This window comes from Rhinatrema bivittatum, chromosome 10 (assembly GCF_901001135.1).
Source record: "Rhinatrema bivittatum chromosome 10, aRhiBiv1.1, whole genome shotgun sequence".
Taxonomy (NCBI): domain Eukaryota; kingdom Metazoa; phylum Chordata; class Amphibia; order Gymnophiona; family Rhinatrematidae; genus Rhinatrema; species Rhinatrema bivittatum.
In genome coordinates this window covers 20,326,194-20,345,882 of record NC_042624.1, presented here as the reverse complement: position 1 = coordinate 20,345,882, position 19,689 = coordinate 20,326,194, and the positions used below count along the sequence as shown (strand labels likewise).

Sequence of the window (19,689 nt, the reverse complement as noted above, 5' to 3'; positions counted from 1 at the left end):
AGGGTAACCCCCATAAATCTGAATAGATGATTTGCCACATTCTGGTTCAATGACCATTCACATAGGCAGAATATTCTACTCAGTCTGTCTGCCATTGTGTTCTGAATGGTAAGATGCCTGGAGAATTGCTTTGTTCTGGATCGCCCAGTGCCACGTGTGGAAGGCTTCTTGACATAGTATCTATGATCCAGATCCACCTTGTTTGTTCATGTACAACATGGCCACCTGGCTGTCCATTTGTATCATCATGTTTTTCCCCCTAAGGATGTGATTGAATCCTTGAACGGCATAGTATATTGCCCCAAGTTCTAGTAAATTGATTTGGAAACGCTCCTCCTGAATCGACTGAACTCCTTGTGTTTTGAAATGTCTGGTGTGGGCACCAACATACAGTGGAAGTATCTGTCACTAGTATCATCTGATATGGTACTGGTTGTAGAGGAGCGCCCTCCTGAAGTATGGATGGTTGTAACTACCACCGTATTTCTTCCTTCATCTTTGAGGTGAGCATTATTTTCATGTAAAATGGCTGAAGGAGTTGGTTCCACTTAGAGCTTACTTCCCATTGAAGACAATGCAAAATAAGTGGGATAATATGAAGTGCCACAGCCAAGTGCCCCACAAGCACATGATGGGGTTTTGAAACTCTTGGTTTTAACCATGCATTGGCGACCTTGTACAAGGTTTGTACTCTTTGCAGAGGAAAGAATGCTCATACTTGTACTATATCTATGATGGCTCCAATGAATTGAAGTTGTTGTAGGGGTTGCAAACTGACTTCTGGAAATTTATCATGAATCCAAATGATTGAAGAGTAGTGAATGATAATAGAAGGTATGTTTGAAGTGTGTCCCTTGATGGGGCTATTAAGAGCCAGTCATCTAGGCAGGGGAATGCTCATATTTCTGGACATCGTAAATGGGCCACTACCACTGCAATGCATTTCATAATGACTCAGGGCTGCAGATAGTCCAAATGAAAGGGCCTTATACTGGTAGTGACAGGCATAGTTCCCTCTAAGCCAAGTGTGTGAGCAACTGCTCATACATTTTGGAGCAGTACTCGCAGGTTTTACTTGGTCGCTCCTTTGTGCTGTATATAGAAATGAAGCGCCAATACTGGTGCTCAAAAGTTGTTGGATTAAAAAAATGATTGCTCACAGGAAAAAAAACAATTGCACACACCTAGACACTCCTTGGAGGGAACATTAGTGTCTGGTACCCACTCTGAAGCACAGGTAACATCAAAAGGAAGGGTGTATTGGGATGTGTGCATAAGCATCTGAGATCTAGGAAGCATATCTAATAGTTCTACTAAACGAAAGGGAGAAATGTGCTCAAATGTCATTTTGAATTTCTCTCTATGGAGATAATGATTCAGATTTCAAAGATCTAAGATCAGTCTGAGTCTACCTTTGGAATCAAAAAATATTGGGCGTACAATCCTGGTTGTAAAGGATACCGGGTATTTCTCAAATCCATTGTGTAATAGGAGTTGATTCACCTCCTGCTGCTAAAGTGGTAAATTTGCAGGGTCAGGAGGCTGAATAGTAATATAGTAACATAACAATGACGGCAGAAAAAGACCAAATGATCCAGTCTACATAGCAAGTTTTTTTATGGTAGTAACTGCCGCTCCATGTAGGTTACCCCCATGTTTATAAGATTTCTGTTATTTAAATTGATGTATTTTATGTGTTATTTAATTCAATTTTTTCCAAGTTCCTCATTTTCCTTGTTCTCTGTAAGACACACGTGTTAAGTCATATCAAGGTTATATGTAAACCGAAGTGATTAGTAACATTGTTACCAGAACCTCGGTATATAAAAATGTTAAATAAATAAATAAATAAATAAATAAATAAATGTTCCTGTTAAGTATGCGGGATTACTAGTTGGGTTTTGAAATGGAGACAGTAACCATACTGAACTATCTTCAACTCACCAATTTTTCGATATTAGAGTCAAGCAGGTAAGAAATTGCTGAACTCTGGCCCTCACTTGATGTATAGAACAGCGCTTCTCAACCGGTGTGTCGCGACACGTCTCCCAGTGTCCTACTGCCCGTTGCACTTCCCCTTCTCCCTTTTTCCAGCCCCGCGGGCCAATTGGAAGCCTCCTTTCTTCCTACCCCCATTGCCCAATGGAGGCCTCCTTCATTCTGCCTGCCCCCGCGCAGGCCAAGCGGAAACCTCCTCCCTTCTGCCTACCAGTGGGAGTAGGAAGAAGGGAGGAAGCCTTTGATTGGCCGGTGAGGCAGGCATTGCCTAGCCCAGGGGTGGGATGGGAGAAATAGCAGTTTCGAACTCCGATGAAGCAAGGCCGCCACAGCCCGTGGCGGTGAAGAGGCAACCAGACCCCAACCGAGGCTACCACGGGAGTCCATCCCCGTGGTGAAGAGGAAACATGACGCCGATGAAGCAAGGCTGCCACAGCCCGTGGCGGCGAAGAGGAAACCCGACCCCAACTGAGGTCACCACGGGAGCCCATTCCCGTGGTGGCGCAAAAAGAAGGCCCACCGGAGTAAAGCCGCGGCGGAACTGGAGCCCATCCCTGCAGTGAAGAAAGAATATGTTTTTGGTGAGAGCTGGTGTGCCTGTGGGTGTGAATGGGTGCCTGGGTGAGAGCTGGAGTGAATGGGTGCGAGAGCATTTGTATGTGATCGAGAGCTTGTATATAAGAGACCACGAGTGTGATTGAGAGAGAGATTGGTCAGGAAGATGACTGGTGTGAGAGAGACCAAGACTGGTCGTGGGGTCTAATTGGAGGTGTGTGTGTGTGTGTGTGTGTGTGTGTGTGTGTGTGTGTGAGAGAGTGATTGGTTGTGGGCGCTAAGGAAGAGGACTGTGAGGACAGAGCTTCAGCAGCCCTTGCTGCTTTTGGTGAGTGATATTGGCCTGGAAGGGAAAGGAGTAGGAGAATTGCTGGAGAGGGCTTTTTTTTTAATTTAAGTTTTTAAACAACAACTGTGGTACAGCACAATATAACAGTGATAAAGACAACAAGAAAAGAAACAACACCGACCACCTATACCAGAGAACAAAATCTGAACAGAATTAAATGTCAAAGACATTGCATACCACGTACAACCAAACCAATGTTATTATACTTTCCCCCTAAGTTCCCCTCCCCCTCTCCCTCCCTAAGCCGTAATATGCGTCAAGGCATTTTGGAGCCGTAATGAGTGGACATAAGAAGTCAGAGAGAGATAAAATTAGATAACTTACTTCTTGCCTGTGTCATACAATAGAAATACAAATGTAAGTAACATTATAGAGACTGGAATGTACTTAGTAATAAAGATCGTAATGTGGTACTATGCTGAAGAAAAGAAGGGAATCAAACACTGCGACCCCTACAGGGCTTTAAGCGTAGCTGACCCTTCTGACCTCGCTGCCCAAGAAGGCACCTTGCCCTCACCAAATCCATGTAGAAGAAAACTAAATCAGCTATGTGTCCAGTGGGGTCCACGAGACCCACTCCTCATAAGATCTCCAGCGGAGCTGAAACCGAGATAGCCGCTTCTGTTTAATCGCTGTCAATTGTTCCAAATAGTGAATCTGTAAGTTTTTGCATTACTTGCTGTCGAGTTGGTACTTCTGTTTGCTTCCAGCTACGTGCTATCACCGACCTGGTTGCTATCAATATTTGAGTAATTAAATAAAATTGTTCCAAATGCTCATCTGTTGTGTGTATGTTCAATAAAAACAACGCAGGATTAAGCTGCAAGGTAATATGGGTTAGTGTACAGATAAAGTTTGCAACGTCTTTCCAATACTCAACAATTTTGGGGCACGTCCACCACATATTTATGTGCCAACATGACCACATTGCCGCCAACAGCCACTATCCCATTTATCAGAAAATTTATGCAGCCTAGATGGGGTGATATGCTGCCACCGATACAGCATTTTATATCCCTGTTCCACCAAGGAAGCTGAGATAGAGCACTGTTTAATCCGCAAGAATCCTTCTCTCCAGTGAGAATGCCCCCTTAAGTCTGGTATGTCCTTTTCCCAGCTTTTGAGATGTGCAGGCATCTCAGACAGTTCCCCATTAAGAAACATATACACTTTAGAGATAACCTTACCAATGCTTTCAGACTTTTCACAAAATCCCTCCAATAAGGTTCTCCCCTGTAACATCTTTTTTAATTATGGGTTGCCCCAAATAATGTTTGAGTTGAATATAAAAATCATTAGAGGCTAAACCATACTGCAACCTGAGATCAGTAAATTCCCTAATCATACCATCTTGGTAAACATGCCCCAAGTTAACACAGCCTCCCGCTATCCACATCTTGGCCACCCCCAATGAATGGCCTGGTAGAAACCCATTTTGAAAGAAAATAGGCGTACTATAGAAAAACTGCCGAGTCTCTACCAGCTTATGCCTCCAGCCATCCCATACCGCTAATGTATGTGTTATAGTAGGCACCACCCATCTGAGCTTCGGTCGATCAACTTTCCTTAACCATAATAAGGAGCCGGGTCCCCCTCCCTGAATCAAGTCTTTTTCTAATCGCACCCATCTCCTCCCCTTGCCCAGAAGTATGCCAATGTATGGCCGACCTCAATTGTGCTGCAACATAATACCATATTAAGCATGGTACTCCAAGTCGTCCCCCCACCCCACCCCGTTGTCTAGGTAAATATAGCACTTTTCTGCTAACCCTTGGTGGTCTATGTCTCCAAATGAACCGCAGTAGTTTCCTCTGCCATATAGTAAAAGACTCCGCAGGGATGGCGATAGGCAGTGTTTGAAATAAGTAATTAAGTCTGGACAGAACGTTCATTTTCACCGTCGCAATACGTCCCAGCCATGATAATCCCAACCTCTCCCAGGTCTGTAAATTTTGGGCCAAAGTCCCTCATAGTTGAGCTGGTAAAGTTTATCTAGCCTTGGACCAATTTTAACCCCTAAATATTTCAAGCTGTTATGAACCACTTTAAATGGAAATTTCTTCTGGATACGAGCAAAATGATCTGCGGGAACAGATACATTTAATAATTCAGATTTCTCTGCATTAAGACGGTAGCCAGACCCAGCGCTAAATTGGTTCATTGCAGAGAGCAATGGTAAAGAGGACATCGTAAGCGAACATAGAAAGTTTATATTCTTGTTTTCCCATTTGTAGGCCTTGTGTCTCACTTTGTGATCCAATATCAGCTGCCAACGCCTCTAAATACAGTGCGAATAATAATGGCGAAAGAGGGCACCCCTGCCTCGTACCCCGCTCAATTTGAAAGGTTGGTGAATATCCCCCATTTACTTTAATGCATGCATTGGGATTGCGATAAAGTGCCTGAATCCAGGTAGAGAAGTTGCCACCTAACCCCACTTTATCCAATACCGCAATCAGATATTCCCAATGCACCATATCGAATGCCTTTTCAACATCCACTGTGAGAAGCGCCATAGGTATCTGCTGTTCCTGCCCCCACCAAATTAAGTCAAGCACCCTCCTCACATTGTCAGCGGCAAGCCGACCTGGGACAAAACCTTGGCCAAAAGCTTTAAGTCCAGATTGATTAATGAAATAGGCCTATAAGACCCGCACTGCGTAGGGTCCTTACCTGGTTTAGCCAGAATCGTAATTCCCGCTTTGTTAGCCTGAGCTGAAAGCATACCGCCATCTAACAGATGATTAAATGCCCTAGTTAGAGGCCACACGATGATATCCCTCAATTTTTTATAGAACCCCGCCGAAAACCCATTCACCCCTGGTGACTTACCCATTTTGAGGCCCTTAATAGCTTGTCCCACCTCAAACTCTGTTATCTCTTTATTTACCATTCTCGCTGCACCTGTCCCAACTGGGGAAGATTGATGCCAGACAGGTAGGCTTGGATGTCGTCCTGCAAGATATCTTGTCTCCTAGCATACAATTGTTGATAAAATCTAGTAAAGCGTTCCCTAATGCCCGCATTTTCAGACAGCATGCCTCCCTTCTCATCCTGAATCTTAAGAATCTGATTTAGACTTATCTGAGCTTTTAAACGCCTCGCTAATAACCTGCCGGCTTTGTTACCCCCCTCGTAGTATTTCTGTTTCACCATATCCAATTGATGGACAATAGAGCGCATGTCTAGCTGCTCAAGCTCTTTCCTCAATATTTTCAATTGATTGCCAATATGTGATTCCGGATGTCTCTTGTTCCTAATTTCCAGTTTCCCCTATTTTCTAAAGAATAGTGAACCTCAGACTCTCCCTCTCTCTCGACATGAGTAGCCCGAGCAATCAGCTTACCCCGAGCTACCGCCTTAAGGCAATCCCACACGACTAAGGGTGAGACTTCCCCATTGTCATTTTCTGCAATATAATGTTCCATTTCCTGGTGGAATTTGAGTTCATACTGCTCATCATCCAGCAAACTCTCATTGAACTTCCAGAATCTTTCCCCCCCCTTTATACCCTATTCCCTGCAAGGTGAGCCGAATCGCTGCATGATCCGACCAAGTGAGGACATCAATACTAGCATCCTGTACAAAGCTAGCCAAACATTTATCAATGAGAAACATATCTATTCTCGAGAATGAATTATGGGCCGCAGAAAAGTACATGTAATCTCTCTCAGAAGGATGAGTATGACGCCAGATGTCCACTAAATCCCATTCCTGCATTAATTGCTTCAAACATTTTCTGTGTGTTTTAGAATAGGCAGAACTACCCATGCCCATGTCCAAATACGGATAGCAGAGCAAATTAAAGTCACCCCCCACAAGCACTATACCCTCTGCCCATTGCCGTAACACCACTGCTATCTGATCTATAAAGGGTCCTTGGCCCACATTTGGTGCATATATGTTTACTATCGTGTACACTTGATACCCAAGTTTAAGTTTCAAAAGGAGGTACCTGCCTTCCTTATCCTGGATCACAGTTTGCACATCTACCGTCATACTCCTTGAGAAAAGAATATCAACCCCTCTATTTCCCTTGGACCGTAGCCGCTGCATAAAACTGAACTGGGAAATGATGCGACAACATTAACGCGTTTCCTGACACAACAAAATATCTGTTTTAGCCTGGATTGCATCCTGTAACAGACGCTTGCGTTTGTGGTGAGTCTGTAACCCCTTCACATTCCAAGAGAGCACTCTAATTGGGCCTGCCATTAAATAGATTGACCCCTTGCCTCAGTACCCCAGACCATCAAAATAAAAAGTCTACTCGTCTGCCACCGCCATCTCTTTACCCCCTGACTATTAGTTACCTGACCCTTACATGCCCTTTCCCCAGTTCCCCCCCCCTCCCCTCCCAACAATTGTATAGAAGGAATGACCACTCAGAGGCCCCCCCCAGGAGCCCGAACCCGATCTCTTATAGACCAAACTAGAATGAAAACGGCCATCTACTATGGCCTATGCAGCACTCATAAGTCAATTCTCAAACTTCATCCGTAATCTTAACCGAATAACTAGATTAAACATGATCCAGGGATCAATTGTCCAAGGACCTTCGATATGAAAAGAAAAGCAACCAGGAAACCGATGAATTCTAAAGGCAGAGCTTCAACGATGTGGTTCCGTGGATGTAGTAGATCCTCCTGACTGGCGATGCAGTCTCCTTCCTCCTGATTGGACCCTTTGCCACCTTTGAGGTTGATCCCTCTTGTCCATCTCCTCATGCTGTGTGTCATCATTACCGTCAGAAGTAATTATCTCAGCAGAAATCAGTGCTTTCCTGGCTTCCTCCACAGATTGCACTCGTATGGTAGAGCCTATAATGGTGAAAGATAGTCCAAAGGGGAAGAGCCACTTGTATCTGACTTCCCTGTTCCGCAGCGTGGTAACTATATCCTTGAATTCCCGTCGCTTCCGGATGGTACGTGCAGATAAGTCTTGAAAAACTTCGATAGCATATCCCTGCCATAAGATGTCTTTCCTTTTTCTTGACAAAAAACACCAAAGAGCACTTAAAGGGTCCTGTTGATCAAAATAAAACAGCAAAAGGCACCACCTCTTGTCAAATATTTATAGAGGCTCCAAAACAATAATATATATTTCTTTCACAAAACTTAAATAGTAACAAGATAGTATGTATATATATCTCTTGTTAAATATTTATAGAGTTACAAAACAATAATATATACTTATTTCACAAAATTTCAGCAGTGACAATATAGTATATTTATCTATATATCCCATCAGAAAAATTCATATATCTTAAACAATATATATTTTTTCACAAAACTTCAATAGTAATAATATAGTATATGAACTTTTCGGACGGGACATATATATACTATATTGTTACTATTGAAGTTTTGTGAAAAAAAATATATTATTGTTTAAGATATATGAATTTTTCTGACGGGATATATAGATAAATATACTATATTGTCACTGTTGAAATTGTGAAATAAGTATATATATTGTTTTGTAACTCTATAAATATTTAACAAGAGATATATATACATACTATCTTGTTACTATTTAAGTTTTGTGAAAGAAATATATTTTATTGTTTTGGAGCCTCTATAAATATTTGACAAGAGTGGTGCCTTTTGCTGTTTTATTTCCTTTTTCTTGCACATGACAATACCTTTTCCTTTATTTGGTAGGAATGGAAACACACTATTATATCCCGGGGGTAGATTGCCCCGGGATTTAGCCAGGGTTCTATGTGCCCTATCGAAAATGATCGCCTTTCTCCCTTCCGGGGGATCATTTTCATATAGGATAAATTCACAAACATCTTTTATGACTGCATGACAATCAGCATAGGCAGATTCTTCTGGAATCCCCCGAAATAGCAGGTTCCCTCTTCTAGACCTATTCTCTAGGTCATCCACCCAGGATCTCAGTTCACTGTTAGAAGTTTGTAAAAGTTTTACTTCTCGCTGCAAGGACTCCTGGATTTCCTCTAGATCTCTGATCCTCTGCTCCGCCTCTCCCACACATCCTCCAAGTGCCTCGTGGTCCTGACGCAGCTCCCCAATCATTGCCTTTATTTCCTCCTTCATCGTGGTCATCTCCTCCTTCATGTCACCAAACCACGCTTGGAAGTGTCCCCGAGTGGGCGGGAGCTGCTCCGCTAATTGGGACCGGCGGATCCAGCATTGCACTCGCCGCCTCCAGGTGTGCCTCACCGCCATTTTCAAGGGCTTCTCCTTCCTCCGGGACAGAGCTAGCAGGCCGCTGTTTCGTCAGGTCAAAAGAAAAGTGTTTAAGATCGCTGATCTTCTTCCTTGCCGACATCCTTGAGGGCTCACACTGCTTTTCTGCTCTTATCGAAGTATTTTGAATGGTCCTGCTCCGAAAACGCTGCGATTTCTGAGATCAGGCTCGGGAGCTCGTCTCCTAAGCTGCCATTTAGTGGAGTGACATCACTTCCTCCTCTGGAGAGGGCTTTTAAAATTTATTTTTCTTGATTGACTGCCATTTTAATTATTGGGTATTATGTGATGTCTGCTGTTTTGAAATATTTTATTGATATTTGGACAGGTTTTAATAATTTTTATGAGTTTTTAATTGTTGGATATTATTCTGTTCAGCAGCTGTTTTTTAACATTTTTAGTATAGTTTCACAATTATTTCTGTGTGGGGCTCTATAGCAGCTTGGCTTATTCTGTTTTCCCAATAGGAAATGTATTAGTGTTTAGGGCCTGGTTTAATAGTTGTATTTCTTAGATAGGATTGTTACTTTATTTATTTAAAGATGTTTTTCTACCGATATTTGTAGGTACATCTGTTTTGGGGTTTTTTTTAATTCTTTATTTCTTGATTTTCACTTTTCAAATATACAGAAACACTTTTACATTAAATCCTCATAAACCTTATTATCACATTTTTCCAAAAAATACAATTTATACATTGTATATCTGAAATTTAAAAATATCTGATCATAATAAGAAAACAATAGAGACTATTTAGGAACATTAGGATCCTTCGGAGATATACACTAGGAAATCATTATATAATCAAGCTTTACATAGTCAAGCTAGGTTATCCTATCAATTCAGCCACATGATATCACTCAATACTCTGTAACATCTCTTCAGATGTTAAATTAGGAACTGATGTTGATGCAGTAGGTTGTTGAGCCTCTAGAAACTGATTTAATTGTTCAATTTGAAAAAAAACATATTCATATTCCCCTTTTTTGATCTCACATCTGCAAGGATAGCGCAGAAAAAAAGTAAACCCTAAAGAAATTATTTTTTGTCTTAACAAAAGAAACTCTCTGCGTCTAGTCCTTGTTATGGGAGCCAAATCTGGGTACATTTTTACAATCTGACCATGAAATGAAGTTGGGAATTTCTGAAAGTATTTTTTCATTAAATTACTTATATCTTTAGCTATTATAAAAGAAATAAGTAAAGTATTTCTATGAATCACGTCGAGGGACGAATCTTCCAAAAAATTTGTAAGATTGGTAGGTATTGGAGATTTTTTTAAGAAAAATTGGCAGATGTTAATAGATGGAATTTCTTCCTCTGAAAAGGCCAATACTTCTTTAAGGTACCTTTTAAAAGAAGTAAGGGGAGACTCACCCAAGACCTGAGGAAAATTTGTAATTCTAATGTTCAAATGACGAGCTCTATTTTCCAATAATTCTAAACGATGAGAAGATGATAATTGGTCTTTGATAACCATTAAGTTAATTTTCTGCAAAGCTTGTACATTTTTCTCATTTTCAATTACTTTCCTAGAAATTTCATCATATTTAACCTGGTTAGATTGTACATTCTTTTGAAAATCTAAAGACATCAAGTCCACCTTTTTTTCCAACCTTATTACTGAACTGCTCATACTTTTAACCGCATCCCAGATGGCCTCGAGAGTTACCTTTTCAGGTCTTGTTGTCAGTCGCTCCAGCTCTTCAAAGTTCAAGGAAGAAGCACCCTCCTGCCGTACTTCTTGCTCATTATCTAGAGCAAGTAGTTGGGCTGACTGTTCCTCATTGGAGCGTTGGACCGGAGGAGGTCTGATATCCGGGTTTAGGGAAGCCTCTTCCAGGGAGCTTCTTGTATCTCCTACCAGAGAAGCTCCAACGGGTTCATTGGCGCCCTTTTTTCCCAGCTGAGTCAAAAATTTCTGAATTTCCTGCTGCGTTGAGGTAGAGGGCACAGGTTCTGGAGGGAATACCCGAATTTTCCCCTTTCTCTTAGCAGGCATGGTGGTATAGGAAGCTCAGCAAACCTTTGCACTATGTCGCAGTTCCTTATCCCGTACAATAAAGGAAAATTCCTCTGAAACTCAGTCAAAGTCAGGCGAAGTCGGGCAAAGGCGCGTGCGGCTTCGGCGACGCGCCGGCTCAGCAAAGCGCCGCAAGGATAGCGCGATTTATAGCAGTTCTTCCGGCGCCTCCTTGTGACGTCGGGGGAACCCGGCGTCCGACTTTCCCACACAAAAAAAGAGGAAGAATTTGGATCTTTACCACAAGTAATCCAGGTAATAAGTCGGGGTAGCCTCTGAGCGAACTCAGTGGAGAGCGCGATTTATAGCAGTTCTTCCGGTGCCTCCTTGTGACGTTGGGGGAACCCGGCGTCCGACTTTCCCACACAAAAAAAGAGGAAGAATTTGGATCTTTACCGCAAGTAATCCAGGTAATAAGTCGGGGTAGCCTCTGAGCGAACTCAGTGGAGAGCGCGATTTATAGCAGTTCTTCCGGCACCTCCTTGTGACATCGGGGGAACCCGGCGTCCGACTTTCCCACACAAAAAAAGAGGAAGAATTTGGATCTTTACCGCAAGTAATCCAGGTAATAAGTCGGGGTAGCCTCTGACATCTGTTTTAGTGTGTTCCATAATACAGGTGTAACTTTGTGCGGGTTAGTTTGTGTGCATTATTGTAAATCCTGAGAGTGTTAGGTGCTATATTTCTCTTTCCATTTCTCCAGGTTCACACTGCATGCAGAGTGGCGTTTTTGGTTTTCCATTCCAGTTTCTGTCTCCATATTTATAATTTGTGGTTTTTCTGTACTTGGTGAAGGGTGTGTGACCGAAGTGAGGTATTTAACTAGCATGTAGGCATTTGTATCAACCTTATTTGTTGTGTTTTCTCAATAGGATATGCATTAGTGGTAAATTACTGTCTTTTCATTAGGAAGGCTATTTTGCCTGGTAGTAAAATGAGTTTGTTTTGCTTTTACTGGGATGTCATCAGAACCAGAATATCTTTTTTGTAAGGAGAGTTGTACAGGGTAATGCCCTAGATCTGCTCTGCACTCATTGCTGGGGGTTAAGGGGATTCCTGTGGATGCAGAGTGCATGTTTACATTTAGCCCCGTGATGGTCACATGTTCAGTGTGTCACACATGTGGGAACCCTGTGTCAGGTGTGTCCCAGCCAAAAAATGGTTGAGAACCACTGGTATAGAAGATGCCTTTCCGTTGACCAAAAAAAAAATTAAAAAAAAATTGAATACACAACATATGGAGGACTATATATCCACAATTTTCAAAAACAAACAAAAGAAAAGCAATAAAAATAAAATAAAATAAAAAAACAAACAAAAAAACAAACAAAAAAAAAAACTCTGCCCAGATTTTGCCAGAGGTTGTTACGGTTTGTTGTCTGCATTCTCGAACATCCTCTAACTGGCACCGGCTAAGATTGTTGCCGATGTGTTTGCTGAAGAGGCAAGAAATATTGTTGGTCTCCTGGGATAGTAAGGACATTTGTAAGACATGGTCTTCTTGCGGAAGAATGCAGGTGAACCGAAGTGGATAGTAACTAAACAGACACATTCTGCTCTTTGATTTGGGCTGTTTCCCTTACATTTTCCACAAACAAGTTATCTACTAGACAGGTGAGGACGATTAGTTTTTAATGGATGTCCTCTAATTGTACTAGCTCTTAGCCAGGCCATACATCATGCCCCTATGGATGCAGATGTTTTTTCTGTAGTATCGAAGGATTTGTATACCATCTGGAGAAGATGTCGGATGGCATCTTCTAAATTGTAGAGCGTGGGTAGGGAAAATTGCTCATTTGTCTCCGTCTCAATGAACAGTTTTAAGTTCGGAACACAGTCAGACTTATTGTACTATATAGAACTGGTGTTATATAATTCTTGCGGTCAGCATTGTGCCTTGACTTTCTTCCCAAAGTCACCCAGGATACACTGATCTTACCCAGAGGAATGTTTGAATGAAGCCAGGTATTGTTGCCCTTTTTCAATGCACAACAGAATTATGGGGAAAGTTGTACTATTCCATATCCCAAGGGTTTTCATCCTGAATTTCAGCTCCAGTTTGCAGGCCACTGTGGAGCCAAAGTTTCATGAGGGCAATGCCCAAAATTGCATGGGTCGGTAAGGCTAATGGCTCCGCCGGAATTTCTGGAACTTTCAAAATTTCCATGACCTCCACTCTGGAGTCTGGCTGTTTGTGTGCTGCAATGCTAAGAGCAGTTCCCATTTTCTCCACAAAATCTATGAAGGTTAAGTTCTCTATGTGATCAAGTGGTTCTGAAGGCAAATCAGACATGATGCTATAGAGCTGCCGGGGGGAGGGCAGACTCCCCAATAAAATAATGACTGTACCAGAATCATAGTGGAGAGTGAGGAGTACAGAGTGCTTCAGATAGAAAGGTACGAAGAAATGGATGCTCACTGAATGTGGACCGCTTTTATCCTAAGAATAAGAACGCTGGTAGAGGCAGAGCACTAGCGTGATTCTTTCAGGAGATAATGGATGGACTGAACAGGATGAAGGACAAGTAGTTTCCTCCAGTTCCAGAATGAAAAATGTGAAAAACCTTCACACAATATCTGTAATCTGTTCCATGGCCTGCTGGGATCTCTGCGCTGGCATGAGCGGTGGAGCATCCTCCTTTGATACAAGAATGGGCTCCCATTCTACTATAGGTGGAGGATTCAAAGCTATTGGTAGATTGTAACACACTGGGTCTGGTGATTAGAGACAGAGTCCCCAGGTTAACAGATGGGGTACCAGTAGGGCTCTGGTGATAAGAGGGGGCAGACATAGTTGGGCTTCTGCCAGTGAAGCACTATAAGCTGCATATAGTTGTTGCTAGTCCTGCCCTCAAAGTTTTCTGTGTGTAACGCTCTCCTGGTTGATCTGACAGTACAGGCAGTTCTCCCTCTTTGGACTTTTTAGAGGTTATAAATCATGCTGATAGTTATAAAGAATTTGGTCCTTCATCTGAGACAAATTTTCAGTTGTGACTATGTCCGTGGAAATGATTCCACTATCAACTGCATTGATGGATGCATTGTTTTTCTCTGTGTCAAATCAGTTTTCAATAATGGATGCCCTTGATGCACTATGAGTAGGAGTGGATTAGTGAAACCGGTGCCTCGATCCTTGAAGTCTTCAATGTAGATTTTGCTGATGCTGTATCCATTAATAATGTTGATATATTGTGTTTCTTTGCCGATGCTCCCTGCGTCGGATGCTCTGATGTAGCATGCATTGAGGGAGTCAACAAACTGGGCTTCAGACAAATCAATCTGTGCATCAAATGGCTGGGATACATCAATGCATCATACATTGAGTGATCAGACGCAGTGTGCATTGGCCTAGTCAATGCTGTTTTCTTGGTCTATGCATCAGGTACTTTCCAGGACTTTGGTGCTTCGTGCAAATGTTTTAATGGTTAATGCGCATTTGGCTGTTTTTCTCAATTCTGCATTAATGCTTTTTCTTTTTTGACGGCACTGGGGCCAATTGCATACAATAAGTTGAGAAGTCTCGATGCTTTGTTTACTAGATCCTCTCTGTAGTGTTTTAGGCTGGCCACAGCACCTAGAACAGCCAAGGAAGATAGTAGACTTGGCTGTTCTGGTTAGAAAGAAAGGATTATTTACAGGTTTCAAAGAAACAAAACAGTATGAGGAAAGACTAAAGAGGTTAGGACTTTTCAGCTTGGAGAAGAGATGACTGAGGGGGGATATGATAGAGGTGTTTAAAATCATGAGAGGTCTAGAACAGGTAGATGTGAATCTGTTATTTACTCTTTCGGATAGTAGAAAGACTAGGGGGCACTCCATGAAGTTAGCATGGGGCACATTTAAAACTAATCGGAGAAAGTTATTTTTTACTCAACGCACAATTAAACTCTGGAATTTGTTGCCAGAGGATGTGGTTAGTGCAGTTAGTATAGCTGTGTTTAAAAAAGGATTGGATAAGTTCTTGGAGGAGAAGTCCATTACCTGCTATTAAGTTCACTTAGAGAATAGCCACTGCCATTAGCAATGGTAACATGGAATAGACTTAGTTTTTGGGTAATTGCCAGGTTCTTATGGCCTGGATTGGCCACTGTTGGAAACAGGATGCTGGGCTTGATGGACCCTTGGTCTGACCCAGTATGGCATTTTCTTATGTTCTTAATAGCTCACCTTGCTTTAAAAATCTAACAGGCGTTACATGTACTCCATACAGGCATAGCATGGAATCGATGCAGCTCCCTGGGACTCTCCTAACCCTTCTGGGTCCTGAATATTTATAGTGGTAGGAATCCTCCTGGAACCCAGAATCCTTTGCAGCCCTGTACCTTAAGGCGGCCCAGGGTAGATGGCTCTAGCCTGGGTTTTAAGGTAGCTTGAGGGACTCTTTTGTATACAGCCTCACACTCTCACTGATTCAGATGACCATTGTTGCTTCAGATTAGATACATAACAGGTCATCCAATCCAGGTAATCTCTAATGGAGGACATAGCCCTGGAATCTCTGTTACAGCTGCTTTTCAATGAAAAAGAAGAGCGGTGGCTTCATGAACCAGACCTACTTTTGCTTCTGGCTCTTAGACTAGCTATCTTTGCTGCTCTGGATCTTTGGGACATGGGAGACATCTGTCCACACACTGAACAGTTGGGCTGGTCATGTTCAGGTCCCAAGCATCGATTGCATAGTTCATGGCCATTCATTTTTTATATAATTTTACTGCAGGGACAGGCCTTGAGGCATTGGTAGATTTGTTTTAAGCCATTTTCCAGGGGAAGGCAAAGCTTTCCCACCCTTTTTTTTTTTTTTTAAATTAGCACTGAAAAGTGCTCTTGTGGCTTGCTAAAGGGTAGCGAGGTGTAAGGGATATTGCAGAATCAGCTGCAGCACTGACATTCGGCCTGGAATGGAGATGACCTATCCTTGAACTGCAAGAACAGATAGTGAGCAATCCTGTCCTGGCATAAATAAGTTTGCACTTCGCATGAACCCTTCGGCACCTGGCATACAGTAGGCTATAAATAAGTTTGCACTTTGCATGAACCCTTTGGCACCTGGCATACAGTAGGCTATAAATAAACTTGCACCTGGCATAAAGATAAGATTACTTCGCACGCACATAAGCTTGCACCTGGCATACAGTAGACTATAAAAGAAAGGTAACTTTGGACGACAAACTGAGAGAGAAAGAGTTCCTTTGCAGAAGAGCAAAGTGATGTTTTGTCCTTTGTAGACGTACAAAGTGAAGATCCCTTTTTCGCCTGTGATGTGCTCTCTCCTTGCCAGGCTGATGATGAAAAGGGTGTAGTGAGTATTGGCCGAAATATTGTGCACGGATACAGATGTATATGCTTAAGCTTAGAACTGTATATGCTTAGATACTTTTAATACTTGGACTTAAGATTGTATACCAATAAACATATTATTTTACTTTTACCTTATCCTCGCCTACCTGATTCCTTACACGAGGTTTGGTTTTTTTTGTGACTAAGGAGAATAAATCGGGAGAGAGAGAAAAACATCCATGTGAAACTCGGATGAAAACAGACTAAAGAGATTCAGTGGGACCTCCTACACATGCTCAAAGCTCTACTAGCTTGGACAAAGAGTTGCGTTCAGCGCCACCGGATGACGTCAACCACAGATCATGTCCAATTCAGCCCTGCTTATCGACGGAAAAAGAAAGACACTGGCAGAGATGAATGGGGGGTTTCTTGCTGGGACTCCCCACCCCGAGGGCTCTGGGTTCCATTTACCTTCCTTCCCCTGACACTCCCCAGCATCTTGAAAACATGAGGTTCTTTGATACCGCGCAGTCCAGTATCTTGGCTTTTGGTGTCTTAAGGTTTGGCCACCCCTGACCTATGTTATCTGGATATTTTTAGAACAATCTGCAATCTATGGACAAGTCCATCCACAAACAACCCAGGGGCTGCCTTAATGGCATCCATCTTAAGGCAGCTTTTCCCAACCAGTGGCTGCAACAGTCTTCAGTTTGTCTTTCCCCAACAGCTGGCCTGCAGAATATCCTCCTGCCAGCAGGGGGAGTCAGAGAACAGGGCTTATATGCTGCTGCTTCTGTTTTCCCTTCTGCTAGCTCTTCTCTACAACTGAAATGGCATAGGGGACCCTGTAGATTCACAAGTCCTGCTAGCCCCATGCAGTTCTGATTACAGAGGGAAACAGGCATAGAAGAAAGAAGCAGCATCAGGTAATTGCTGCTGGAAGAGGCAGCTGAATTTGCTAAGAAGCTGGGGGTGTTGGGGAGAGGGAATGGAAAGAAAGAAAGAGAGAGAAAGTACTGATGCCAATGAGGAAAGGAAATGTGATTGGTGGGGGAATGGGTGAGGTGGAAGGGTAGGAGAGAAATTAATGGAGATTATATCATGAAAGGAGGGTGGGAAAGTGAAGGTGATGATGCCAGAAAGGTGGAGGGAGAGAGCCAACGGGATGGAGGGAGAGAGAAGGGAGGGGAAGATGATAATACCAGGAGATGAGGGAAGAGAAAAGAGAGAAGGAAATGAGGTAGGAGGGAGAGAAAAGGGAAGAGATGCTGATACCATGGGGTAGAAAGAAAGAGACGAGAAAGTGATGCTGGAAGATACGGGGGGTGGAGACAGGGGGAGACTAAAGATACAAGAGGTGGTGGAGGGGATAGGATGCCAACAGTGGTAGAGAGAAGATGAGGATTCCAGTGAAGGGAGAGGGGGAAAATATGGCTATGATGTGACAGGGTGGGAAATGGGGGGAAAGGGAAAAGGTGATGCAGGGGTGGAGGTGGGGGGATGTGAAAAGAGAATGATGATGCCAGAATGCCAGAGGGGATAGGGATAGGGAAGGTGCTGGTGTACCATGATGAAATGAGCCCTATGCCAAGTGTGCCACATACAAAAAACGTTGGGAACCTTTGATCTAAAGAGAGCTCTTGCAGTTAAGGGTGCAATTGATCTCACCTTTGCTTAAGTTCCTTTGCTGCCTGACACACAGACTTCAGTCTAGCAACATCCACCTGAAGGATACTGATGTCAGCAGCAGGGTGCGAGGACAGCAGAGCTGTGCGAGCAGCCTCGGCCTTTTGCATATTTCTGCAGGCCAAGCACAGTTGAATCTGGTCATTTTCCATAAGCAATCTCTCACACAGGGCCAAGCCAATGCCACTGCAATATAACACAAAATGGTAAAATAAAAAGAGGCAAAGACAAACTTGTGCGTGAAGATTATCAGTAAAAATGTTAACAGTCACCTCACACCGTATGTCCCAGAAAACCGAGGCGTCAGAGAAGAAAAATGTATCTAACTCCAGCAAATCATCTTAAACTTAATTGCAACGTTTCATAGAGATGCGAGCATCGCGCTCCACAACAAAATAAATAAAATGCACCGAGAGTAATAACTCTTTCACAGCTAGCAGGGGTCTCCGCCCCTCAAACATGAAGCGCAGATAAAGGAAAATGCCCAGGCTTGCGCTTCATTACAGTCCGAGCCGGCACTGGTCTCACCTGTTGGCGCCAGTGACTACCACAATCCTCTTGATCATGTTCCTATTCCTACTACTACTGTTACTGCTAGAAGCGCAGAAGCAGAGAGTCCCGGTAGACAGGCTCGGAGCTACAGCACCGCCCAATCACCACCGCTCTCCGTACGATCAGAGGATGGGCTGATGGGAGGAGATAATAGCCGCAGCCAATCAAACGGCGGCAGCTGGGACAGACGAGTTCGTGCGTAAGAGCTGTCTGCGGCGTGCTACTACGCCGCAATCAGCGGGAGGGGGCCAAAATAAAATTGTTAGGTAGAAGTAGACTGGGGAAAGATGGATATGGGCGGTGGCTAATGGACCCCAGTTGTGTAGTGTGCTTCATAGAGGCTGCGGTGAGCTTTCCCCATAATCGTGTCCATGCACATAACCCATAACTGCAGCTGAGCTATGTATACAGACAGCACCTGTCTTTATGGGGACTGGAGAGAGCAAGCAAACCAGCCAAGCCTTACTCCTGGGGGAATTCTGTGCACAAAAACGCAAAATTCTGCAAACTTTATATTGGTCAAAATAACACAATTTACATGACAGTCTTTAAGTAATTACATTTTAAATTAATACAGAAAACAGTTATTGCTTAAAGATGCAGAATTTTAAATATTTTGAGCAGAATTTCCCTAGAAATTCACTGTAAGAGGGTCCTTTCCACTCACTCTCCCTACTCCCCTGGCCACTTTGCCCTCTCAGGCCCCAACTCCTCCACCTGCCAGTATCTCTCCTCTCCACCTCTAGGCTCAACCCCTTCCACTCTCGCCAGTCCCAGAATTTGATCCCGTTCTCAGTATTGCCCCTCACACAGGCTTCCTCTGTCCCTCCCTCTCTCTCACACACATGTTCCCTCTCTCTAGTACACATACACACACCCTCATACAGGCTCCCTCACTCTCCCATACACACACTCATCCCCTCATACAGGGTCTCTCTCTCTCTTGCATATGTAGTGGGCTGAGACTTCACCCTGACAGAGGACAACCTGAAACTCCTACCAAGCAGGACTTCATGTACCAGAATTCCCTG

The 19,689-nt window shown here is 43.2% G+C and overlaps 1 protein-coding gene across 1 annotated transcript in view; it reads right to left on the bottom strand.

Annotated features, from left to right (window-relative positions):
- HSD17B7 (hydroxysteroid 17-beta dehydrogenase 7) overlaps positions 1-18,800 on the bottom strand; it is a gene marked incomplete in the record, with an annotated part of 167,007 nt that extends 148,207 nt beyond the window's left edge. Inside the window, 2 exon segments of the mRNA XM_029617811.1 lie at positions 18,089-18,292; positions 18,635-18,800. Of these exon segments, the coding sequence (XP_029473671.1) occupies positions 18,089-18,292; positions 18,635-18,672 (242 nt within the window).
- Between the last annotated feature and the right edge of the window lie 889 nt (positions 18,801-19,689).